Source organism: Carica papaya, chromosome 2 (genome assembly GCF_054855325.1).
Source record: "Carica papaya isolate Zhongbai chromosome 2, ASM5485532v1, whole genome shotgun sequence".
Lineage (NCBI taxonomy): Eukaryota > Viridiplantae > Streptophyta > Magnoliopsida > Brassicales > Caricaceae > Carica > Carica papaya.
In genome coordinates, this window is record NC_142310.1 from 3,252,994 (window position 1) to 3,279,974 (window position 26,981).

At 35.2% G+C, this 26,981-nt stretch overlaps 5 protein-coding genes across 10 annotated transcripts; 2 read left to right on the top strand and 3 right to left on the bottom strand.

Annotated features, from left to right (window-relative positions):
• Nucleotides 1–181: 181 nt before the first annotated feature.
• On the bottom strand, nt 182–6,857 carry LOC110819147 (uncharacterized). Of its 4 annotated transcripts, none has more exons than XR_015816827.1 (7): nt 6,452–6,856; nt 6,232–6,334; nt 4,846–5,991; nt 4,493–4,555; nt 4,187–4,411; nt 1,404–1,522; nt 182–582 (listed from the first exon to the last, which is right to left on the bottom strand). XR_015816827.1 is itself a non-coding variant. In XM_022048229.2 (7 exons), exons 1-7 carry the CDS (start codon nt 6,485–6,487, stop codon nt 565–567), a joined length of 1,725 nt encoding a protein of 574 aa, XP_021903921.1. In that variant the 5' UTR covers nt 6,488–6,855; the 3' UTR covers nt 182–564. The 4 variants fall into 4 exon arrangements, 2 of the variants coding, with proteins under 2 accessions (XP_021903921.1, XP_021903920.1); XM_022048229.2 differs by having other exon boundaries at nt 182–601; nt 4,191–4,411; nt 6,452–6,855; XM_022048228.2 differs by having other exon boundaries at nt 4,191–4,411; nt 6,452–6,852.
• Nucleotides 6,858–9,479: 2,622 nt separating this feature from the next.
• Nucleotides 9,480–10,582, bottom strand: LOC110819142 (uncharacterized). Its single transcript, XM_022048222.2, has one exon. The coding sequence runs from the start codon at nt 10,371–10,373 to the stop codon at nt 9,594–9,596; it is 780 nt and encodes a 259-aa protein (XP_021903914.2). The 5' UTR covers nt 10,374–10,582; the 3' UTR covers nt 9,480–9,593.
• A 1,692-nt stretch (nt 10,583–12,274) lies between these two features.
• Nucleotides 12,275–13,874, top strand: CHIL (Chalcone-flavanone isomerase family protein). Of its 2 annotated transcripts, none has more exons than XM_022048442.2 (5): nt 12,275–12,416; nt 12,592–12,675; nt 12,773–12,928; nt 13,052–13,278; nt 13,358–13,874. In XM_022048442.2, coding segments are annotated over exons 1-5 (636 nt in total). In that variant the 5' UTR covers nt 12,275–12,415; the 3' UTR covers nt 13,526–13,874. The 2 variants fall into 2 exon arrangements, with proteins under 2 accessions (XP_021904134.1, XP_021904135.1); XM_022048443.2 differs by having other exon boundaries at nt 12,773–12,871; nt 13,358–13,755.
• A 1,661-nt stretch (nt 13,875–15,535) lies between these two features.
• On the bottom strand, nt 15,536–18,583 carry LOC110819335 (RING-H2 finger protein ATL72-like). Of its 2 annotated transcripts, none has more exons than XM_022048494.2 (2): nt 17,667–18,583; nt 15,536–17,448 (listed from the first exon to the last, which is right to left on the bottom strand). In XM_022048494.2, exon 2 carries the CDS (start codon nt 16,665–16,667, stop codon nt 16,074–16,076), a length of 594 nt encoding a protein of 197 aa, XP_021904186.1. In that variant the 5' UTR covers nt 16,668–17,448; nt 17,667–18,583; the 3' UTR covers nt 15,536–16,073. The 2 variants fall into 2 exon arrangements, with proteins under 2 accessions (XP_021904186.1, XP_088068844.1); XM_088212718.1 differs by having other exon boundaries at nt 17,662–18,583.
• Nucleotides 18,584–19,607: 1,024 nt separating this feature from the next.
• On the top strand, nt 19,608–25,096 carry LOC110819395 (Basic-leucine zipper (bZIP) transcription factor family protein). Its single transcript, XM_022048565.2, has 4 exons — nt 19,608–20,254; nt 23,134–23,266; nt 23,773–23,857; nt 24,367–25,096. The coding sequence occupies exons 1-4, from the start codon at nt 19,731–19,733 to the stop codon at nt 24,756–24,758; spliced, it is 1,134 nt and encodes a 377-aa protein (XP_021904257.1). The 5' UTR covers nt 19,608–19,730; the 3' UTR covers nt 24,759–25,096.
• Nucleotides 25,097–26,981: the final 1,885 nt, after the last annotated feature.

Below are 26,981 nucleotides of genomic sequence, written 5' to 3' on the forward strand. Positions count from 1 at the left end.
GTTTCTTAAATCTGAAAATAAAACATATAATTGTAGTTGTACTGTCTTTATCATTTTCTATAAGAAAAAACAAACGGGACCTCTAAAAATTATTCTTAATACTAGCTTATGAATGTGAAATAAGCAAATACAGGTAAGAAAAATCTACCATTCAAACAAATTGAACAATCTTGAACAGATCTAATCGAACAAAATCCTGACAATACTTCTGCTTTCAAATGGAAGTTTTATAATAAGATTCTGTCTTCAACCTCTATCAGAGGCTGACAAATAAATTTCAAGGACGGAAAAGAATGGCCCTGCTTTTCTTCCAATGCCAGCGGCCCAAAGTAAGCAAGGTTTATAAAAGCTAATATCCTATAATTAGTTTGTTGTAAATGGCTAAATGCACAAACAAGTTTCAAGGCTTGTATTTGGCAAGAGAAGTCAACACAATTAGAGATTAAGAGAGAACTTCTTAGTTACTAAAATCAGAAACAAGAGACGTTCTCTTTTGACAGGAGGAAACTGCATGTCGAATATATTGAAGCTGCAGCTGCCTTGACAGCCAATTCCTTCTCTGAACTATCCCCTCGCCCTGATCTGCGCCATGAATGATGATCTGTTAAAAACTTTGAATAATAAGCGTTACAACCAGATTTTATAGCAAACTACAAAATCTTGGTGATAAAATCCAATTTATCAGCCAATAGGCTGGCAGTCATGCCATTGGCTTTTTCAACCAATAACAATACCTGAGTTGGTTTTTTGGGTTAAGGCACATACTTCTTTATGAAAGTTCTGTCCATACAGTCACGTACACGCATACAGGATACATAATTTCAAGAATCGGTCACAAAGCACAATGAAATGAAATGGCCAATTCACCTTAAAATCCAATCTTGACAAAGGAAGCACTAGATAAATAGAGTACCATTTCAATATTGAGAGCATGTCCACATACAATAATATAAAGCCAGTATTTTATCCATTTATAGAAACAACATCCAGATCATCTGTGAAAAATTATACACTTCCAAAAGATAAACCAACTAGAGGATATTTCCGCAATTGAAAAAAATTTAGCAATCCAGTTTTGTTTTTTCGCATATTAATCCCTTTTTAAACCATTTTGCAAGACAAACTAGGAGATCTGATAAACTGAAATATAGGTGTTCATATCATAGATCTTTTCCTCTTTTTACCCAGATTACTAGTTTTACACATTAGAAAGATAAAACTTATAAGGTTCCTTTTCCTGAAAGCTTTTAGCATTGCAGCATATAAAAGTCCAAATTAGAAACATGAATCTCACTCGACCGAGATAGAGACATTAATATGTTTATGTTCACAAAAACAACATTAGATCCAATCACGACAACATGAGCATCCAAAAAACAATTTGTTTATCGAAAACGCCTTACCTGCAGTCAGATTCTGGTATCCCAAAAGGTTTTAAACTGAAACTTGTATTCCAGTTAATATGTTGCAGCCCCTGATCACAGTGCAACTGCATGTCTTTTACTTGGTTTAACCAACTTTCCTGAAATTAAAACCAAATTTATATGATAAAAAAATTCTTATTGTTATCTGTCAGGATATTAAGAGTAAAAAAAGAGAGAAATAATAAGAAACATAAAAAAAAACATATTTTTTAAAAAATATATAATAATAATAATAGTAGAGTTATATTTTAATTTTTTAAAAATAATGATTAAAATTAGGATTAAAATTAATATTTTAAATTTACTTCATAACAGCCACCGCTGCATTGATTCTCATGATAGTGGCCACTTTAATTGCTTATAACCTATAAAAGGCTCAATCTTTATGTTATAATCAATCAAAAAAAATAATAAAATTATTTCTCATATTTCCTTCTTTGTTTCTCTTTTATTTCTCTCTCTTTTTTTCTCAAGATCAGAAAATCATATCAAAGGCTTCTGATAAGGTGGTATCAGAGCCCGAACTGGCGGAATCCTACGCCAAAGTCACACCCCGCACTTGGTCCAACTTGTCAAACACCTTAGACATGGGTCTGATATAAAGATAAAATAGGGAAGAAGAAGAACAGAGAAGAAAATGAAGAATGTTGAAGAGAAAAAAAGACAATCTTTTTATTGATTAATTTTCCATTCCTTTACAGACGATAGAAGATGGTCATTTTATAGACTTAAATGCAACAAGGGAAACATTTTCGTTTGCGAAATCAACTTGTCGAAATTACGCAGTGTGGTGAGCACGATGTCCGTCGTGGGATGAGATGAGGATGGCTGAGGCATTGGTTGCTGAATTGATGAGTTTATCAGGATTGACAAACCCTAACTCTATTTTTCTTATTATTTTATATTTTTGTATGAATTTCCTAACTTACCATTCCTTTTATTTTACTCTATCCCTTAAGTATCAACCTTATCCTCAAGGTTGATTTAGGAAAACCTTGTCTTTCAAAGACCCTTTCGTGTCAATTTCCTCCATGGCCATTACGGATTTATTTGCACAACGATGTCCTGAAAAATACAAGTCTCCATACTTTTAGCAAATAGCTATTACTCTTCTAGGTTCCATATTCTTTTGGAGCGGTTGATCGTTATTTCTTATTTCAAATACTTTCACGAATTTAACAAATTTATCAGTATGATATGAACTTCAAGACAGTTCTATAACAAATTGTTCCTGTAGTAAACCATGTTCGAATGTTTGATTAAGCATTTGCGGCTTGAGGAGTCTTAGTATGGGCTATAACTATGGATTGAGACCACTAATAAAAGTGGATATGAAAAAATTTTCTGAAAGTGTTGGGTTATCTATATCCATGAGAGAGCGTAAGTATTCAAATTTTTCTAAATAGTCAAAAATAATACATGTTTGAGATAATTTGGTAAATTCTTTTATGAAATTCTTTCGTAATGGTCCCCCAAATCTACGATAGAGTTCTTCCACAAAATATTCTCAATTTATGACATTAATTTTGGTTTGTCATCCATAGCAGCATATATCGGCAACTTTTCCTAAGTACAATGATGTAATCGTCACTTTCTGCTCGTCATGAGTATTGTGATCATAAAATATTTTTCACACCTTATGATCTACCCATGTGAGTTTATTCCTTCCAAAAGTGGTCTGGTTCGGTCCAATGAACCAGGCATAAATAAGGGTTGAAACCCTTCTATGTCGTGTGCGCCGTTCAGGAGAGCAACAAGGAGACGGCTGCCACTCGGGAGAGGAAGCAAACCTCCCTCTCTATGTGGATCCGTCGGCTTTGGCCGGTCTTCCGCGAATGTCAGAGTCCCCAGCCCATTCGTGCTGCTCGGGAGGAGAAGCGAATCATCTACGTCGCGGGTTTCGGTCGTCAAATGCGTCGAGTCTTTTCTAGGTTTCTCCCGGTGCGACGCTCAGCCGCGTATCAGCTCTGCCAGGTACTCGAACTAATGCTGAAATTCGCGTTTCATCTCGTACATTTCTTCCATGAAGGAGGTGAATTTTCGATCTACGTCTTTCACAAAAAGTTTGATCATTTCGGGTTTCTCTAGCTTGACCACCGCTGCCTTCCCTTTGAACCAAGTGCGGGGTGCGACTTCGATGTAGGATTCCACCGGTTTGGACTCTGATACCACCTTGTTAGACACCTTAGATAAGATTTTGATCTGAAGAGAAAATAGGGAAGAAGAACAGAGAAAAAGATGAAGAATATTAAAGAGAAGGAAAAACGAAATATTTTTATTGATTAATTTCCCATTCCTTTACAGACGATGGAAGATGGTCATTTATAGACCTAAATGCAATAAGAGAAACGTTCTTGTTGGCGGAATCAACTTATCGAAATTACGCGGTGTGGTGAGTACAACATTCATCGCGGGATGAGATGAAGATGGTTGAGGCGTCGGCTGCGGGATTGATGAGCTGATCAGGATTGACAAACTCTAACCCTAGTTTTCTTATTATTTTGTCCTTTTGTGTGAATTTTCTAACTTGTCTTTTCTTTTATTTTACCGTAAATGGTTCTTGACATTATCATAAAATATGCAGATGAACTATGTCGACATGCCTACAGTATATGTTCTATTTATATGTATTGCAAATTAGTTTCTTTACCAAAACAAGCTAAATAGAACTCCTAAGCAGGTACTACAAATCATTTGATTAAACTGTGTGCCTCAAATGTCTTTTCATAACATACTATAGAAGAAGTAATTTGTCAACATACTCACAAGTTGTTTCTCTTCCTCACAAAGAGCTTTATTCATCTGATCAAACAGCAAGCTCCATTTTGCCCGATGTTTCTCAATGGTTGCATTATTGGGAAATCCATCAGCAGAACTCTTCATAGCATGGGAGTCATTCTCTTGAGTAGATGAAAACTCCTTTACTATTAGAAAGGGTAACTCTGTAGTGATAACAGCTCGAACTCTCTTTTTACTCCGTCGTAGTGCTGCCATGACAAAGCAGAGTCCAACATCAGGAAAAAATTTACATCTATTTGCCATTTTTCAGTGATTTATTTGAGGAACACCTGAAAGACGCCCTTTAATATCTTGATGAAGCAGTTCCAGCCATTGAGCAGCAACAGTAGCAGCTGAAAAAACCAAGGATATAGTCAATAGAGGTGTTCATCCATTTTCTGTTGTGGCATTTGACGTGATCTCTTCCAGCAGAAAGTAGAGACACGTCCAGCTTTAAGATATATAAGTTTTATCATATCAAAGAGTGATGTACTAACGACCATTTTCATCAAGAATCATAGTAAAAATTTTGCAAAAATCGGCTTGGTACCATTTCTCACTTAAGTGTTGGAACACAAGATAGGTAAGGTAGCAACCATTTGAGTATGGAAAAAGTATAGGTATGAGACAATAAGATAGCGACCTTTTATGGTAAGGGAAGCACCACTAGTGAAGTTTGTGGATTCCTCCTTGGAAACAGAACTAGCAATTTCGGATGCCTTAGCTAAAGATGATAGCTTTAGTGTCAGCGCATCATCTTCACTGGCTGTGTCAACCATGCTTGAGTCACAATCTCCACTTTTCTCCTCCGAAATTGAAGATAAACATTTATTCAATTGCACCAAGTGCTCTCTTGTCTGATTGCTCTCTGATGAAGCGCTCAAAAGCCTACCCTCATTAGTGAAATTAGATCTGTAAGTTCCTGAATCATTCATAGTTTCCAGGTCTTTCCTGTTCTCTAAATCTTTACTTCCAAGTTTTATTTGACTTGAATTTTTGCTTCCCAAATGGCAGTGTTCAACTTTTTCTGATCTAACTAGAGCCTCTATTATGGAATGGACCTGTTTTCTATTCCTTACATGATTTATAATCCCGGGGTTCAGCTCATTAAGCAGTCCACTGGGAGCAGCAATCTTTGTAAACCTGTCCACCTGTTCTCTCTTGGCAAGCTCCATCTTTTTCTTGAGTTGATCATTTTTACACTTCTTCCCTCGCTGTTTGGGCACCGGTATCCCTCCATGGGAAGACGATAAGAAACAGCTAGACATTGATATTCCACCATGAGAAGATGAGAGAAAACCATTTTGCTTCATCTCCTTCCAGACCCTCAATGGATCTTTCTCCTCCGTTGAAACAGTAGAACTTCCACATTCAGAAACATCCCTTAACTTCTGATGATTCTTATTCTTGTCATAATCAAATGAACAATGGTTCACTGAGCTAGAAACATCATCCGTGTTGAGATCCAAGCCTAATCCCCTATTGGTAGCACCAGAGTTAACCCTTTCCCTCTCATGCTTCCCAAGAAAAGGTTGCCTCTTAGAATCCTCAGCAGATTTCTGACATTCACCAAACGAAGAATTATTGCTGATGCAAATTTCAGTATTAAGATCCATAGTTCTGGAGACAACATTGACCTCTTTGCTCTTTTCAATCCTTGCTGATTCAAAGGCTTCATTGTCTAAGGTCACTGGAACCTCTCTAACTTGAGCTATATTTTCTCCCCTAAATTGGAATTGACCCCCAGATCCTTTACTTCTAATACGTTCTGAATTATTAATTCTGAGTTCTGCAGTAAAAGCAAAGCAATTTGAAAATAACCCCACTGCCTAAATAAGAAAGCCAGGAATTGAAATGTATATTTTGTAAGAAAAATAAACAGTACCCTCCCTATTTTCTAGAGAAGTAAGCACTGCTTTAATTCAATTATACATCTTTCCACTTTCAAGATCATAGTAGGTTAAATCAAAATCATCACAAGCCACTACCCAAGCATATAAACATATTTTATGATTTTATGTTCTAGTACCATTAGATGCATAGTCGGAATCAAGACCTCCCATCTTAACACGTTTAAGAACAAGGCCATGTTCTTCTTCTAATTGATCGCCGCCCCTCTTCTCGGCTATAATCTGAAAAAGGAAACCCCAAAACCAGACAGAACAACATGAAGGATGGACTCAACAGAATTCCCTCCACGAAATAAATTAGAAAAAAAAAAAAAAAAAAAAAAAAAAAAAAAAACCAACCTTTGAGTCCAACCCGGAAGCACCTTGTTCCTCCATCGTATCAAAAACTCGTCCAGTTTCAAATTGAAATATTTTATTAATCTTGTAGATTGATTGATTGAGAAAATGAATTAAATCCAATAAACCAACCGAGAAATACAAAAGTTGAGTCTTCGTTGTTGTTGGGCATTCAAATGGGAAACCTTTAATGTTGTTAAAGATTTGAACTTTATGGATTTAGAGGCGGTGAGATTTGAGCAGGGATTGTTTTATTAGGTTTTGGAAGAGAGGAGCGCAGATCTGTTGCAGATTCGAATGTAAAATGATTTGAATTGCAGAGACGAGAGAGCGGTAGACAACAAAAGTTTTGTCTGATCTGAGATTTGTATAAATATAATGGAGGACGATGATAACAACGTGGGTTTTTGAGGTTTTCAAATTCAAATACCAAGTTGTTGGAGGGAGGACTTTTGGCCCAACCTTTTCTTGCCCGCTATTTTTCTTGGGTTTAAATTAAGCTTAAAGTAAAATTACATGTTTCATGTTAGAATTAGAAAGTATCATACAATATAATTTAATAAAATCTATAATTTAATATGTATTAATATAATTGTAATGATTAAATTGTGATAAATTTTACATTTTTTATATTTATAGATAAATATATATATATATTATATACTTACTTTAATTAAGATAATCAATTCAAACTAATTTTTCTAAAAAAATACTATATAATATAGCTTACAATCATTAAATAAATTACTTTTTACCGATCAATATGTTTTTCTAATAATTTATACTTCTCATGCATAATTCATGTAAATCGAGAAATATATGTAAATACATCAAATTAAAGTTACTATCTTATAAATTTTAAAGATTGTAAATAATTTTAGATTTAATGTCTTTTTGAAGTTACTTTAAATATAAGTTACAAAAAGTTGCATAATGATATTTTAAAAAATGAGAACTTAACATTAAATATAAATGCTAGGTAATAATTTCCCCACTTAAAATTTATATACATCCAAAAAATTTAGGCACATATACATTTTTTATTCACTATGTTATTACCCTTACAATTGTCACAAATATATATTACATAATATATACATTATGCACGAACTCTTCATATAGCTGATTAACTTGTGGGTTTAGATAAAATGAGTTTTATCATTTGATAATAAAAAATTTACCCTTTTTTAGTAAATAAAGATTATCTAATTTAAAATAATAGTTTTAATTCGACAAATATATATATATATACACACACACACACGCGCGCGCTTATATCTTATTATGTTAATTTTACATTTTTATTCATATTTTATAAAATTATAATAATTATCATGATAAACTCATAGTCAGAACATAAAAATCAGAAATAAATTTTATATTGGGGTGAAAAATAAACTACAAGTTTGGTAATTTAATTTCACATACATTATTTACTGCATACATATTTAAATATAGTACATAACACAACTATTTCCTACTTATTAGATATATGATTTAGATAGTTTAGAAATAAAAGAACTGTATGGAAGAACTGCTTATTCAATTATTTTGTAGTTAACTCGGTCATGGCAGATAGTTGCTGAAGTATTTAGGATTTGGTACTTGCTACGATCTTCATGGTGTATCATTAGTCCTCCCATTTTTATAGAAATTTTATCGGTAAAATTATAGTCATTAAACTTTTTCTTGTAGCTCTGTTGTATTTTTTCACGTGTCAGTCTCTTAATACAAATAATTGTCGAATGTCATCTTCTGCATGTGCACATCTTCGTAAGTCATATGTATCTCAGCTTATCATTTGCTCTTCTTCTGTTCATAGACAAATAACTCAAAGTATATTTATTTTCCGTTTTCTTAAAGTATTGTTGATTTCCCTCAACTAAGTTAAGTTTATTAAAGAATGATCAATCTCGAAGCAATTTCAATAAGCTAGTAGTACTTTAAGAAGACGTAAAACAAATATGCTTTGGATTACTTATCTATGGACAGAAGAAGTGCAAATAATAAGCAAATATATATTTGACTCGATGGAGACGTGCGTGTGCATAAAATGACATTCAATAGTTATTTGTATAAGAGAGTGACACTTGAAAAAATATTATAGAACTATAAAAAAAAATTTAATGACTAAAATCTTAAGAACAAGGTTCTTATTAAAAAGAGTAGGGAAATAATACACTACGAATATCACAGAGACAACGAGTATTCAATCTCAAATACTTTAACAATCACTTGTTATAATTAGGTCAACCGCCAAACAATTAGAGAAGTAGTTTTTTAATGATTACCGAATAATTTTTCTAAACAGTTTATTTATTTATAAAGTAATTATATTGCCTATTCTATTTAAATACGTATGCAATAAACAAATGTATGTAGAATTAGGTAATTAAACTTGTAATTTATTTATGATCATATTGGAATTTTTCTGTTGTTAATGGGATCTTTATCACATCATCATAATTTTTTCTTAATAAGAGAACACATCATAACATTTCAATAACTTATGCCCACCATATAAAAAAAAAAAAAATCATAGCATACCATTTTTTCAAGAAGTTATCTCCACTCATAGTCCTCAAATCATGAGTTATATATAATCCATTATTTTTTTGGGTAATTTTTTAACATTCAATGTTATTTTATGTTAGAAAATTAACTATTTAGAGATAAAGATTTCAACTTCGATTCTCGTTTAAAAATTACAATTTCAATTTTTGTCCGAATCAAGATCGACCTACTCAACTTCGATCTATTGAATTACTTTTTTTCAAAAAAATATACGAAGATAGAAGAATGATTTAAAAATAATGTAAAAAAAATGTAGAACAAGCCGAAGTATAAGTAAATACTATTTCTTGGTGTGTGAGCCCTGTTAATTTTCTTCTCCTTGAGAGTTAAAGCCTGGTTCGACCTCTAAAATTTAGAACGATGGCGGATCTGGTTCAAACTTCAAAGGATTGTTCATAGGCGGATGAAATAATTGTGTAATTGGGTTGAGGAGGATTGTATGAGAAAAAAAAAAAAGAAAAAGAAAAATTGGGTTATTACCATTGAATTGTTTGTGTGATCTAAGTCAAATTTACAGAGAAGAAATCAGTAAAATCCTATTTACTCTCAATTCTGATTCAACCATTTTTATTTACTCAGAATGCCCACCCTGCAATTGGAGCTGAGACAGCCAACAATTCTTCAGTTGACTCTCCGTCGTCTCCCTGAAACTACTCACTCTCACCAGACAGAAATGGGTACACCACATTCCCACACCCGAACCCGACTCCGACCCGACCCTACTCGTCTTCAACAGGTAACACACTGGTCCACAATCCATCCCTCTCCCCTGCACCACCAACCCCCATGCCCTCGTCCCCTCCTCCTCCTCCTCATTACATCTACAATTACCAGAATCCAAATCATCATTATCGCGATCGCCATTGTTGATTAGCAACTCTTTCTTCCTGATTCTACGCTCATCCTCCAATTGCTCAACGAATATCACGCCTTCCGGCAACTGATCCTCTCCTTTCTCCCACTTCCTCTTCACCAATCCCCACTCCTCCGCCTTCTCCGTCCTCGTCTTCACCGTCCCGTTGTCTTCCCCATACACTTGCACCAACAGCGGCGCTCCGGTAAGATTCTTCACGATATCCACCACCGACTCTCTCATCCACTCATCCACCTTCTCCCCCGACGAAACGGCGTCGTCTTTCCTCCACTTCTCCTCCTTCCGGATCTGCCGCTCTTGTTTCGCCGCCGAAACAGAAAGCTTCCCGACGGATGGATACCGAACACGCCGGCGCTGGTTATCGGGGATAACAAAACACGAACGCGACGGAGCATTGCGAAGATCCGGATTTCCGCGAAGAAGCGAACAATTTCCTTCCCCAACTCCTCGTCCGCAAACAATCGCCTTACACGCCATCCTTCAAAGACAGCGATGAAGAGAGAGAGAGAAGAGGAAGAAGAGAATCAATAGACGGATACCAGAATTCAAAACTAAACCTTGAAGCTTCCCCTCTCCCTTCTCTATGCTTCCTGAAGCCGCAAATCGTGCTTGATAAGCTACAAAGCGTGGCGTACAGGAAGCCGAGTCAAGAAGCATATATATATATTGGTGCATTATTCCGTTCCTAATCGGAATCGTTTTTTTTTTTTTAGTTTTTATCGGTAATGGATTAATTAATAATAAAGGAAATTATAATTAAGTGAATTTTCCTAAATAATTTGGACGGTCAGGATTTTACGATCAAGGAAAAAAAATAATACGTTGGTCAACGTGGAACCTGACTCGTGCACGACTCTCGAATAGTGCCAACAGCGAGATTGAATTATTGAGAGTGTGATGGAATGAGAACCCGTTGGATTTTAATCCGACGGCTGGAAAATTGAAGAACGTGAGATTCGTGTCGTAAAACGCCAAAAAGCACGTGGTTACACGCTTTGATTGAATGCAATCCTTGAGCAGGACACGCGCCTTGCCCTGCTACCAACCATATTGTTTACTGCTCGACACGTGGCTTCCACGTCACCTTAGTCTACTAAATTTTTCAACGAGCCGGATCCGGGTTAACCCGACTTATATAGGGCCTAATGGGCCAAGTTTATGTTATTTGGGCCCAAGAGACTTAGAATAATTTGTTTGGGCTTTTAGGTTCCGGGGTGGTCTTGGATTAGAATACTTACAAAGTGGGACGTGATAAAATGACCGGTGGTTCATCATGAAGGAAATGAAGCTGCCTGACCAGGAAGGTATTAATGACTACTTATGGCAGTTGAAGAGGTAGGTGACATGAGTGGTTGTTAGAGCCACATGTGGTTAGTTGCACCTCTTCAATTTCAAATTTATTTTCAGAAGACTCAAAAGTAAAAAAGCCTAATTAAATAAATAAGCATAATCCTAATTATTGCATAATTTTGTTGTTTCAATTAACCTAAGCAAAGATTACCATTTTAATTCATGTCTCCTCAAAACATATATTAAGAAACTTGAACTTTTAATTTTTTTTGATTTCGGTTTCTTTCGATTGAAATACAATTTAAATTTTTTAAATTTTATTCGAATAAATTTTTTGTTAATATCAAATAAATAATTTATCCACGTGGGCTTCGGATTTTAAAATTGTTATCAGTGTTGCGGTCACAAAATTACTATATTGACAATAATTTTTTCTATTTATTTTTTTTAAAATTTTTTAACAGTCATAAATTAAATTACAAACTTAAAGACATAAAGTTGGAAAAAAAAATTATCGACGCCTATTACTGCTATGATGTTTTTCAATCCTTATTTAAGTACCATCTATCATCCAGTTCAATAACATTCAAAAATTCAATACTTCAAAAGATTCGTGGTTGTCATATTGATTTGTGTGGATATCTATTTAACGATATTTAAATATTATTAATAATAAGAATGTATTTTGTATTTAAATTCAATAATAGTATAAACATGCAAATTACTCATTATATATAGAAATTAAATTCAAAACTGATTTAAACATAAAAGAAGTTACCAAGTATTAACACTTTGATTTAAAGTGTTATAAATGTTGTTAACGCATGTAGTATACTGGTTTTTCTTTGATATGCTTCTTGGATTTTATACAAAATACTCATATAATTTTAATTATATTCTTATTTTAAATTAACATGCACCACACTGTCAATGTGGGTTGCAGAGCTAAGGAGAAGAAAATGAGATGTAGATGACAAGTTCTTAACTTTCCTCTACCTACCACCTTTACCCTCCATTATAAAGACTCTTAGTTTTAATATCGTCAACTCAAAAAGATCCCCTCCTTACTTATTTCCCCTTTAATTCAAAGAAGAGAGAGAGAGAGAGAGAGAGTTATAGACAGAGCTTATTGTATATCATCTTCACCCTTCTTGCTGTCTTGATATCTTCCATCAAATCTCCTATCTATCTCCTCCTGTTATCATTAACCTCCATACATCAACATAACCAGTTAAGAACTCTCTTCCTTTTTCCTTTTTTCTTTTTCATTTTTTATCGGGTTTTGTTTTAAGATATTGTGTTGCTAGCAAATTGGTACTTGTAAAAATAGTGCTTTACTTTAAGTATGTTTGAATTAATATATTTGTTTCTCTTATGTTTACTATATATATACACATATATGCAGTGAGCTCTGAAATGGTTACGGTGGATGAAATTCCTTTTCCTCCACAGATCACGGTCGCCAAGCCACTGTCTCTTCTGGGTCATGGTAATTGTGCTATGACAAACATATATACGTGTATCTGTCTGTAATTTTGGTTGAGACTTTACATGGGTAACTTTCCAAATTGCTGTCTCCCTTGCAGGAATCACAGACATTGAAATTCATTTCCTCCAAATCAAGTTCACAGCAATTGGAGTTTACATGGAACCTGATGTTGTCAAGCATTTGCAGCAATGGAAGGGTAAGTCTGGAGCTGAACTAGCACAAAATGATGACTTCTTCGATTCTCTCATATCCGGTAATCAACTTACATAAATTTCAACACTACTTGATCATATATATGGAACCAAGAAAATATTTTTTTCAGTTCTTATTTTCTATGTGGTTACGTACTTCCCTTTGTTTTGGCCGGTGAATGCAGCACCTGTGGAGAAGTTTATTAGAGTAGTGGTGATAAAGGAAATCAAGGGTTCACAGTATGGAGTACAACTAGAGAGTTTTGTGAGGGATAGCTTGGCAGCTGTTGATAAATATGAAGAAGAAGAGGAAGAAGCCTTAGAGAAAGTTGTTGATTTTTTCCAGTCTAAATATTTCAAGAAAGATTCTATCATCACATATTACTTTCCTGCAACTTCAGCCCCTGCTGAGGTACCATAATAGATACTAATACGTTCTTTATAACTCATTTTTCCATGAAACTTTTCTGATGAAGTATATGTTTTTGCAGATTGGTTTCGTGAGTGCTGATGAAGGAAAAGAGGAGGCGAAGATGAAAGTGGAGAATGCGAATGTGGTCGAGATGATAAAGAAATGGTACTTGGGAGGAACAAGAGGAGTTTCTCCTTCAATCATATCCTCCATTGCCAATACTCTCTCCTCTAATCTGTCTAAATAATGACTTGTTGCCCAAGTTACTGGTTTGTTTGTTGGGTTCATTGCAGAGATGTCAACCAGCTTCTTCTTCATGCTTCTCCATCAATAAAAAAGATAACCCACCTGAGTTTTCTCCTTCTGGAAAATTCTGTCTTCTTCTCCATGTCCCTTGCACAATCTTTCTTTCCTAGCAAGCATCTCTGTTATGACACAAGCATATGAAGCAAGAATATATATATACTACTTTCGATATCTCCCATCTTTATCTGGGAATATCCAAGATTAATGTGTATGAACTATATATACAACCTTATTTTCACAACTTAATTAATAAATCTAAACTTTTTAGGACCTTCTCGGTCCATGTCTAACTTCATTGTTCATATTATGATATTATAATTTAATTAATTAAAAATATATAATTTAGACGATATAATATTTTCATTAAAAAAATTGATGATTTAAATTCAACTCGTATATAAATTCACTAACTCTTATAGAGGATCATTAAATTTTATTATTTATATTATATTACCATAGTTGAATTATTACGTCTCTAATAACTCCAAAAAAACATAAGTTTATGATCTAAAAGATCTAAAAAAAATAAAAAAAATGTGTGTCATAACAAATGAATTACACAAATCAAGCAACTGGGATTTGGGCATGAGAGAAAAGAATATTAGACAAAAAAAAATCTTCTGAGTTGGTAAAATAATCATCCGGTTTATCTTCTACCAAGAAACTATGTTTATCATTTACGGTCAATTGATAGTTCGTTAATCAGAATTTCCATTGTTCAAGATACAAAGAATCCTTATCCTAGTATTATAAGCACCGCCAAAAATGATAACTATCCAATCTTATCTATAAAAAAAGATTCTAATATGAAACCTACAGTAAAAAAACTCACAATTGGACAAATTCCATGAAGAATCTACAGTTTTGTTCATCCCACCACCCTAAAGAAAATCAAAATCAATGATAAAGTTTGTACTAATAATGGTACGAACTAGGAGTCCCGAGTACTAATATGCACAGCCCTAGTGGCAAAATACTAATGCTACTTGGCATATTGCTAAAGAAGCAAAGACTCCCTTCTCCACAAGAAAGCAGTGAGGTTGCTCCACAAGTGCAAAAAAATTCTCGGCTGAAATCTTTTGAATCGACCAAAGAATTAAAGATAAATATGCAAAAAAGGGTATGGTCCATTAACATCTGTGTATGATGCTATTATGTGATATGTCTAGATTTCATCAAGATTAATCTAATCAATGCACTTTTTCCTCTATAGTCAGTGTATATATATATATTTTTCTATTCAGAAACAAGTTCAAAACTTGCAAGATTAATCTTAATGAATGTATAATGTTTATCTTATTTTCTCTCTCTCTTTTTTTTTTTTTTAAATTTCTTGTTTGGTTGTGTTATACTCCATAACAGATGCTTAAGAGAACTGTCCTCATCAACTCTACAGGCATACTCCCATGAGGCAGTGTCTAGAGGTGATGAATGAACATAAATTTTCTTTTGTGGACCCAGAAAGATAGAAGGCTTTAAAAAAAGAACCAAAAAGAGAATGAGAGAGAACTGGAGATTCCATTCTTTAAGCACAAACTCATGATTCCTTATGCTTCTGCTGCAAATGCCCATCAAATCAAATAGGCAAAAAGGTCTAGAGATATGAATCATATATCCTGTTTTTATCTAACCAAGTGCTTGAGAAATGTTTTTATTCCTCCCTTCTTTTTGTTAGTACAGAAGTGAGAGTGAATTCCATGTTACCGTGCTTTTTCTTGTACGGAAACATATGATGAAACAGTATTTTCATTTTATAACTTTTGTTGATCATTACATTCGCTTCAAGGTAATGACTTTCCCATGTTTTCTCGAGAGCAAGAGAAGGGGGAGAAAATATATTGGATCACAAGTGGAAACCAGATTTATTGCCAATTCTGACTTTTGTTATTTAGATTCGAGATCATGATTTTCAAGGCATTGTTTTGGGTTTGTGGTTCCAAAATCATTGAAGTGCCTGAGACAAATAAGACATGCATTATTGGCGAAAATAGCACATAGGCCCCATATACCACCTCTAAACTGTTCTTTTGACAAAAGATTAGCTTATGGGCAATCTCTAATCTAAAGAAGACTAAAACTGCCATTTTGTAGAGCTTGCATTCAAAGTTTGCACCTTAAGATTGAACAAAATGATTTCATTTGTTTTTCTGGGTCCAAACTCAAATTGTAATCCAAGAGTTTGAGTAGCTCAAATTGACAATCTCCCCTTTTTCCAACATGAGTATTATTTCATGGAAACACCAGTTTGCTAACATTGCTTCACGAGTTCTTCCTTTTTTTCTGCAGCCCAATCAGATAAGGACAAAAATTTGTTCATCAATTACATCTCATATATGGATGCTTTCTTCCCAAAATGCATTTTTATAGTTCACATATGAAATCAAAAGACAAATAAACAGCTACATGGAGGCACCGACACCAAAACCCTCTTGACCACATTACTCTTTTTTTCCCCTTCTCTGTGAGAAATAATTCAAGACCAATGTCAATCAACCCACCGCATCTACAGGAGTATCAGCTTGTCCACCAGGTGAATTCCCATGTTGCCGAATTCCGACCTCAACATCTGCAGGATTTGAGCTTTTTATTGTTGCTTGCTCCAGCAATGACTGGCGGCAAGTTGGACAAGATGAGTGTGACAACAGCCACGTGTCTATGCACCTGACATGAAACCCATGATTACATTTGGGCAAGACTCTTACTTTCTCACCATCAATGAATTCTCCAAGGCAAATTGGGCAATCTGTGGCCTTAATATCTAGCCCTGACCCATATGCAGCCACTGGAATCTGCCGCAATGCGCTTTTATTCAGGCCGGTAGCAGACAGACGCCCAGCAGACTGATCTGGGCTCCCAAAACTGGTAAACCTCCTGCTACATCTAAGAGCACATCGCACTATGGAATTGAGGCCTAAAGCACATATCAGAGCACAAAGCAAAGCTGCCAGTATGATCACCATGTTGGTGTCAAAATTTGCCTCTCTAGAATATGACCCTCTTGTTCTGGTTCCATCGTTGATTGGCGGCTTTGATTCTGGGTCAAGAAGTAGTCTGTGTGGCCGATAATGAAGAGTACTTCCCATTGCTGTTTCACAACTTAATAATAAGCACTCAAGGCAAAAGCTGGAGTTCAAAACTGTTGTACCCTTTTGATTTTCAAATGAAGCTAAGCTCGCCCTTTGAGCTTTTTTTGATGGAAGTTATGATCTTTGATTCCTTCAAGTTTCTTCCACAGGAAATCGAACTACAAAAGAGATTGATAGAAGGTAATTCATTTCCTTCATGTACGGAACAGAGCCTGGCTTGCTTCACCTTCAACAGATGCTGGAGCCTTGAGGTTCTAGCTAGAGGCTTCAAACTCACCTGGGTATTGATCGTAAAGCTCAAAACTTCACTTGATAAGGCCAAAAAACTTCACTTGGGTGCTGACTTAGGGCTCAAAAACTTAACTTGGGTGTTGATTATAAGGGTAAAAACTCCACTTGGGTGCTGATTTAAGGCTCAAAAACTTCACTTGGGTGCTGATTTAAGGCTCAAAAACTTCACTTCGGTGTTGATAGAACGCTGAAAACTTGACTTTGGTTGTGATAGAACTTAGAGGGCTAGAAAACTTCAGTTTGGTGTTGCTATATGAAGAAAAATTAGAGAACCCCAACACCAAATTATTAAGTATGGGATTTTGTGCTTTCTTTCTTGATCTGCAGCTTTCAGAGAGAGAGAGAGAGAGAGAGAGAGAGAGAGAGAGAGAGAGGAGAGGGAGAGAGAGAGAGAGATGGGCCTTTGAGTTATAGCAAGAGCAGTTCTCTCTCTGTCAGGATTCCCAGAAGATCAAGACTTCAAAAGAAAGGCATCTCTCCTTTATCACTAAAACAAGGGAAAAGTGAGAGGTAAGTTCACAGTTTCAGAGGCTTGAAAAACCGAAATTCAGCTTTGCCCAAGTTACAAAAAACTTTACAGACCTCAGCTCAATTCTTGCCTCGCTCATATAGAAACAAAAAGCTCAGAAAGGAAACTATTTATATATATATAAAGGAAATTAAAGGATATGATATGGACTTAGAGAACCAAGAAGATGACCTTACCAGAGTTGTGAAGAAGCCAATAATGATCTCCAGCCCAAATGGTGAGATGCTTTCTGCTTTCACATATATGCTTAAATGGTTCTGCGTGTACACCATAAAGGGTTACCATAAAAATGCTTGTAGTCTTTGGACAAGGCAAAGGTCACTGAGATACAGAGAGGAGGAGATACCAAAGCGTTTTTGTTTGGTGGGTTTTCACTTTTCATGTCATTATTATTGAGATAAATGACACGCAACAGAAATAGAACAGTTTTGCTTAATGGTTTCACCTAGTCTTTTTCATTGAGAAATTTCTTAGCTCTTATCTTTTTCTTTATAAAAAGACAAACTTGTACCCTGGAAGAAGGGTAAAAACTGAAAATGGGGTGTCTGAGAATTTTGATTATTTGTATTCTGTCCCATTAGAAATAATGGTCATTTACTTATCCTCAGCACCAAATCTCTTCTTCCTTTAATCACTTTGAATATAATCCCTTTCTTGCCATTGCTCCTGTCCTTTACATGGCACATTTGGAATCATTATTAGCCCTTGCTTTGTGATGGAAGGTGGAAACTCACAGTAAACGTACAGAAGGCAAAGAAGAAAAGAAGTGGGTATATTATATGGTACGATCATGAGAAACCCAGAAATACATTCACAAAATCTTCATGCGTCTGTGATTATCCCGCTGAGAAACATGCGACCTAAAGCTGCTGAGTATGGAGGATGGTGGTACGAGTAGGGCACCCAAATTTGCTGTAGATACGTGGAAGGACAGTATCACCCACACCACAAAAGGATTTTGTTAAAAGCTCCATTCCTTCTCCCCGATTAATGTCTACCTCCATTCATTCAAGTTCCATCAGCTCCATCTTTGTTTTGCCCCTCATCAATCAACTACTTCACTTCACCAAATTGAACAATAACTCAATCCGCGGTGCGACTTGATTTCAACTCGATTAAACTATGTCGATTAATTTAGTTATTTCTTTTTAAATCTAAAAACTATGTGATTATAAAGAATTAATCTCATCATAACATAAACTTTTTGACTTTTCACTTGGACGATTACACAGGAAAATAAGTTAAACTCCATCAAATTAAGTTAAAATAAGTCCTAATTACATGTAGGGCAGCACGTGTGTGAGCCCACAAGAGATGAAAACATGGTGATCAAGACACACACATGCCTAACAAATCACTGTTGAATCCTCCATTCTCATTATGGCAGGCATTAATATATCCCCAATAATGTTTCTTATTGCATACTTCTAACATCTTCCATCCCACATCACATCAACTTCTTCACGAGAGATTAAAGCCCACATATAATATAATTTTTGACTTCTTTTCACATTAATAATATAATAATTTAGCAACTATTTTTTTTTATATTTAAAAATTATAAATTCAAATATTATTAAAAATATAAAATTTATTTATGTAAATATATTATAATTTAATAAAATTAAAAATTTAACTCATTAATATTTTTTCTTATTTAAATTAGTTACAATGAAATAAAATTCGGCCTACATTTTAAAATGCAAACTCTATCTTTAATTTATGTAAATATATTAATAAAATTTTTAAAACTAAAAAAAAACTCAACTTTATATCCTTACGATATTATTATATTTAAATATTATATTCGTCTACATTATGATAATCTTATCTAATCTAATTATTTTATATAAAAATATAATTAACAAAAGAATTACGTATTAAAAAAGTTATCTATTTAATTATAGAATTAGGTGGTAACAAATAACTACAATTTTTTTTTAAAACACAATTAATTTTTTTTAATTTATTAAAATTTTAAATAAAAACAATAAGTTTGTTTTTCTTTTGTTTGAACTTTCAAAAAAAAAAAAAAACGGCAAACTTCATGGGAATAATACGACACCGTTCCAAGATTAAGAAAAAAAAAAAGAACACAAATCATAAGAACATAAATGAGCCACAGTACGTACTGTCTCAAAGGTTGAACGAGGCCCTGAAATCTGAGCTTCCCTCTCTCTCTTCCCCTCAATCTGATAACCAAAGGGAGAGTTGGGGAAGGGAAGAGGTGAACAAAAACAATGGACATGGAAGATCCAAACCCAAAAGGTAACCAAAACCCGAATCCAAACCCTGCATTACAATACCAGTCCACCGCTCATCACCATCCACAATCTTCAGCCACCTCGTTTGCCAACCCAGCTGTCCCGTTTCGAGGTTCCTACCACAGGCGGGCGCAGTCTGAGGTCCAATTCCGGATCCCAGACGATCTGGATCTGGCTTCCGACCCGTTCGGTAGCTTTGAGGAGTTGGGATCCGAGGATGACCTCTTCTGCACCTATATGGACATTGAAAAGTTTGGATCCAGACCAGACGACGGAGCCGGTTCGTCTGCACCGAAATCAGAGAATGTCGAAGGGTTGGATAATGGTGGTGGTGATGGAGGAGGGAGAGAGAAGAATGTGGATGAAAATGTAAGGTCAAGGCACAGGCACAGCAACTCGCTTGATGGGTCTTCGATATTGGAATCTATTGAGGCCAAGAAAGCTATGGCTCCTGATAAACTCGCTGAATTGTGGAATGTTGACCCCAAAAGAGCCAAAAGGTTTTCCCTTTGTTCCTCTGATTCCGTTCATGTTAATTGTTTTCTCCTTATATCATTTGATGTGGTTGTTTATTTATAATTTGACTTGTTGCGCTTGACAATTTATTTTATTGTTCAATGCTTGTTTAGTGGGTTTTTGTTGGTCATTTTAACCTTCATCTAATGAATATTGATTTGAGTGATATGTGAAATTTTGTAGTTAGTTGGAAGTTTTTGATTGTAATTGTAGTGGAGAAGCCATTAAAAGATACAATTTTTATGAATCTACTGCCATTATGGTTTAAAGGTTTCTTTCTTTGTTGACTGGTATGCCGTTATTAGTCTCACTAGAACTTTTTGGCGTTCTTATACTTTGGTTGTCCAGCCTAAATGAGTCAGGTGCAATATGATTTGCTTATTTTATCGCTATCCGAAATGAGAAAGGAAAAAAAAGGTCCCAAAAAGGAACAGAATTTGGGTATTTTTAACATTATTGTCAATATAACATATCGGGATTGTGATTGTTTGGGGATTTGGTGGGGATCTTCTTTCTATGAGAGCCTACTTTTTAAGAAATTTGATTGAAATGATAAATTAAGATCCTTTTTTGTTACCTCTCTTTTGTTGATAAAGATTGTGGTGTTTCCATCTAAATCTAGCGGTCCACTTGTCATGATTGCTTGAAGTCTCCAGCCTGTGGTTCTTGATTATTTGTTTGAGGGGATATATAAAGAAAAAAATAGCATAATTCTTGCCCTATCAAAAGGTGATCAATTTTGATAGCGACTTCTCGAAAATTAATTGGTAAAATTGACTTCATTTTTAATTGGTGATATTCAGGTGCTGATGTAACAGGTTTTGGTAGAGAGAAAGTATCCTGCTTAAGATATTATCATCAATAGGTGGCTTAATATTCTAACTTTTGCTACCCTAAGTCATCTATTCTGCCTATGTGCATTGCATGTATACCTGCTCATGGGGCATGTGTCTCTCTATCTTTCTTCCTTTTACCTCAACAGGCAGTATCCATCACTCACAAATTGGAAATGTCATGTTCAAGTACTGTTCTTAATTATCAAAAATTGAAAGGCACCCATATGGCACATTTCATAGCAAATTGATTAATGTTAGGTTGAATTCCCACATTTTGTTAGAATCCTTAGTGCTGAGTTTTGTAGCTTTGACAGTCTTAAATGTGTTCCTTTTTCGTTAGGAACGACTCATGTTATCACATCAGTCCCTCATGTGTGAGATGTTTTTTCTCGGCATAGTTGAACTTATGCAACTGGAACTGCTTTCTATTTCTTTATCAGATGAGGTGACTAACTTCTATAGAGAGCCCTGCAATTAATTTTTCAGTGCATGATAATTATTGCTCCTTAGAATTCTCTAGTGAATAATTAGAATCTCTTAACTCTCCACAAGATGTTGATTGACTCATCAAAGTACTTATAGAGTTCTGAAGTCATTTTCCCTTATCTTAAATTTCACACAAGTCTCCTCATGTCTGAGATCTTTTTTTCTTGGTATAGTTGAACTTACGCCACTGAAACTGCTTTCTGTTTCTTTGTCAGATGAGGTGACTAACTTCTATAGAGAGCCCTGCAATTTTAATTCACAAGTGCATGATAATTATTACTCCTCAGAATTCTGTAGTGAATAATTAGAATCTCTTAACTCTCCACAAGATGTTGAATTGACTCATCAAAGTACTTATGAAGTTCTGAAGTCCTTTTCCCTTATCTTAAATTTTTGACAAGTCTCCTAATTTGAACTTGGAAGCATCTTGGACCTACTCCATGCAGATGATCCATCCTTGGACCTACTCTATATCAATCTGAATTTCTCCTGTATGAGCTGCACATCCTTCCCTAATCCCTTTACTTCCAAGCAAGTGAAACAACCAGCTGTAGCTTTCAGTTTTTCAAGTTTTCCTGTCCGTGGAATGTTTATCATGTTCAAACAAGTAAAGAAATTAGAAATAAGGTACAAATTGACCATGAAGTGGGAAAAAAGATGCTCATATTCTGATTAGCTCTAGGCCAGACATTGACCCTGTTGTGTAAGTTGTCCTCAGAGTTTACTTCCTATGTCTTTGGAATTTGTGCAGCAATGCAGGTTAATGCTCTCATGCAAGTATCTGGGGTCTAAGGTTTTGAAACTTTATCTTTTCCCTTTCAGTCCTTTATTGTTTGGTTAGCTGGAACATATTTTTTGAAATAAAAAGTGTGAAATATTATTCACAGTGTACCAAAAGATCGGGTGTACCACCCATGTACAAAAACATTTACAATGAAATTAGTGTATTAATGACATTCTCAAAATCCCCATCATTAATGATGTCGTGACTGAACAAAATCGACCCAAACAGGTGTATCCACCTATCAATTAATCTATTAGTACTACTCTCAACACTATCAAAAGTTCTTATATTCTGCTCTTTCTATATGACCCCAAAAACAGTCAAAGGGATGATATTAACAATATTTCTTTTTACATATAAACCATCCCAACCCCAAATCTCCTCCCTAACCGAACTTGAGATAAGCCAATTGATTCCTAACATTGTTAGAATTTCTTAGCTACTAGTAGAGAAGCTAATAACTACCAAATCATATAAATCTTTTATTCTGTTAAGAGCTAGATAAAAATTTCTTTTTCCTAGTTGCATACATTAACATGTCCATTTTGTTCAAAGGTTATCCTCTTCAAATAGATCTTTGGATTTGTTTAGATTTCCCAGCTGATCATTTCTTATAATTTGTTTGCTTGTGTACATGATAGCAGTCTCTTGGTGTTTTCTTCTGTAAGACTTGTATTTTGTACTAAAAAAAAGTAGGTGTATATGCTTAAATAGAATTTTCTTCAATTTTTTTCTCACAACTGATATTGTTAAGCAGGATAATTGCCAATCGACAGTCTGCTGCTCGCTCGAAGGAGAGGAAAGCTCGTTATATTTCTGAACTTGAGAGAAAAGTTCAAACCCTTCAAACAGAAGCCACTACTCTTTCTGCACAACTCACATTATTCCAGGTTCTTATTGAATCACTCATCTGACCAACTTTTTACTAATCCACTAATCTAGGTATGTTCCAACAGAAATGTTATTTTCTTTACTGGAGGCTTTGGGTCTAATGGAATCTATTCCCCTACTTAAAATGAAGTGAGTCCAGAGTTTCAGTTCCTCACAGATGCATGGATATATTTACCAATTGAGAAAAAAGTGGTAGAAAAGGGGCCTTGGTAGGCAACCATGTGGATGCAACCAAATTTGTTCTCTGTTTGATGAAAATTAAAAGGAGAAATTGTTATACTACCTTTAGAACTTCATAAACAACCTTCTACTTCCTTTTGCCTTTCATAACTTTCTCAGTCACAAATGTGTTTGGAGTTACCATTAAGATCTTGAGAATCTATTTTACCAAATTGCCATGAATTTTAGACCACTAATCTTTCTTCTTTTGTTAGATACTGTTTCCTTATTTTTTTTATTGACGGCTGTCCTTGTTTCATTCCTTGCCTCTCATGTCCTCTTTCAGAGAGATACAACGGGTTTGACTACTGAGAACACAGAGCTTAAGCTTCGGTTACAGGCTATGGAACAGCAAGCTCAGTTACGCGATGGTATGCTTTACTTTTTTTTTTCCCCAAAAATGGCATGCTTAATGTTTAATTCTCACCAGATTTGGTACTGATGTCTTTTCATGATGCATTAATTATTGAAAGTCTTAAGCAAGCATTAAGCCCATATGCCATACAACTGAATAACAAATCTTCTCTAGCAGTAAGTCGGTGATGTGAGGGTATAGGTTTACCACAAATTGACTATTCTATCTTATTTTATTGTTGTTTATAAGGTAAGAGCTCACTTAGTTGTGTTCGAGTTGATTCTATGCCTTTGGTCTATAGGTGTATTTCCAAATTATATTGTGGTCTTCTAGCACAAAACTTTGGTCCGCTAAACCATGCTACTACTTCAGAATTAGAAATTGTCTCAGTTCAAACAGTAAACATGCATTTGTTTTGAGATTTCTAGCAGTGTGTTGGGAACTAATGTGTTCCTTGTGTTTGAATTGATATGCTGGAATAATCTGCTAAACAACTGCTCTTGTATGATTCTTCCTGTTTTGTAGCTCTGAATGAAGCGCTAAAGAAGGAGGTAGAGAGACTGAAGGTTGCCACTGGTGAAATGATGACACCAGCAGATACGTATAATTTGGGAATGCACCAGATTCCCTACTCTCAATCTTCTTTTTTTGCATCCCCTCCGCAACCTGGCCAAGCTGATGCCCAGAACATGCAAATGCCACAATTTCACCCTTTTCAGTCTCATTTGTCAGCTCCTAATATTGCAAATCCTCATCATCCTCTGCTTTCTAATGCCCATGCACATACATTTTCAGAGATGTTGCAGCAAGATCCACTTGGGCGATTGCAGGGGCTTGATATTAGTAGCAGAGGCTCTCACTTAGTGAAGGCAGAGGGCCCCTCAATTTCTGCTAGTGAAAGCAGCAGTACATTCTGATGTGGCAGCACATATTTTAGTTTTGCTGGTCTAAGCCCTAAACCCACCTTATTTGTTGATTGTCCATAGACTGACCTTGTTTACAACCAATGGTACTATCAGTTCTAATGTGATTGAGATTTTAGGATTTGAGTAGCATTGGCCAGATAAAAAACATTAATGATTTTTTTCCAATATTTGTTTCAAAATTCTATTCATAGGGGGCTGGTGCAGGAATAGAAAGTTGTTCACTAGGAGTAGAGAAATGCATGATATCATGTTGGGTACCCCTATCATGTTGTCTGTTACTGTTGAATGTTGTATTTCTTAGTGAAGAAGATTTCTTCTACTGACCTCAACAGATTCTCTCTCTCTCTCTCTCTCTCTCCTCTCACTTATTAGGGCAGACACATGCATGTGCTCACACACTTGCTCACTTTGGGGCACATGCCAAGTGCACTCAAAAACTCTATTTGCAGTGCCTTTGAGGAACTCTTGTGATGTCTTGGTCTTAACTGAAGGTACCATGTCTAAGGTCATCAATGTCTATTGACAGTTGAAGTTTTTTAAGAACATGTCTGAATGCAGGAAATACGGTTGTTGTTGAACTTGATTTCCTCATTAAAGATATGATAACTCTACCCATACCTTGGTTTTACCCCGGTTCAAAGACTTCTGCCAAAATAATGTAATTTCTTGAAGATGTTAAGGTGGAGACCCCTTATCAGTTTTGCAGGATAGATAAATCATTGTGTAAGTTTAGGCCGATGCACTAAATGAAGCTCTTGGATGCATAACCAAGCAAGGTGTTGGATAAGTCCAACAGGAGCAGGGAAAAGATGTGAGAGAAGCTGCAATTTCTGATTTAGGGTTGTCATATTTTCATCTTTGAATCATTCTGCTGCTGCTTAAGTGCTTATTTTCAAGTATGTTTACTAGTTGCTGGATTACGAGTAGTAACTTCTTGTTCTTCATAATCCTACAATGAACACCCAGACTGTCAACAATGCACAATTGATTATTATCTCTTGCACGGTAGCTTCTGGGCTACAACCATCATTGACTTGGATTACTAACAAGATTCTGGCTCTCTGATCTGCAAACTCTTTAAGCACCTAACAACACAACTGCGTCAAGTGTAAAGCCAAGTTTCTTAAACTGTTTGCTTTGCTCTTTTGAAAGCTGCAACTTCAACTTAATTCCTAACTTTGAGAATTGGGTTCAAGCAAAACCCACGGTTGAAACCGTCGAAACTTGTGAATATTAACATCACCATCAAAGGTAATAATGATTTGAGAAAAAGCGGTCTTCTTTTTGAACTGCCTGCAAACACACTGTTGGATAAGGTACGCAATTTCAGAGGGCAAAGGGCTCCAACCACAACCAAGTTGTTAGCTAATAGGAAGTCATGGGTGGCCTACAGTTAGCCTCTTGAGGCTCAGGCCATTGAATGCACATGGCAAGGTGGTTGCAATGGTGTTGTAAGTAGCCTCTTCAACCAACTGGTCTTTGTCTGTGGCTGCCATGGATGACAAGTGACTGTATTATTATTATTAAGCAACCCAGTTGAACTAACCTCTCTCTCTCTCTGCAAATGGTCCCAATTCCATGTTGCTGGGTGACCTTAGCTCTCAAAATATTGTGGACCTAAACAGACAATCCCTTGTGAATGACACTTACTTTGGTTCCTAACATCTTACCTAATGTGACTCCCAATATATTTTTGGATAAAATCCATTTTCTCTTTTTGTTTATGTGGATCTGATTTAAAGTTTCCTCTACCACTCAGTTGTAAGGGCAAATTTATAAGATTTAATTTAATTTTTTTTCTAACATTCATCACTCAAACTCTGTGTTACTGCATTTTTCACAGGGGTACAATTTTTTGTTGCATATATTTGATGGTAATTGAAATCTCCAAATCAACATTGACCTGATTATAGTCCTTCCCAACAACACAAATCTTTAGAATCATCAAAATATATATATGTATATATGGGGAAAAGAATCACGATATTATATGTGTACATATACTTATATAACAAATATAATATATTGTACAAAGAAGACTAAACACGAGTTCTCTGGTCCACCTCCCTCTCCCTTTGTTGATATACACATATATTCCCTCACCTACAATGTATATATACATATATGTGTGTACACATAAACACATATTATACAAACATTAAAAAGACACTGTTTTGATTACCACAAAAGAAGACAAATTTGAAGATTTGATAT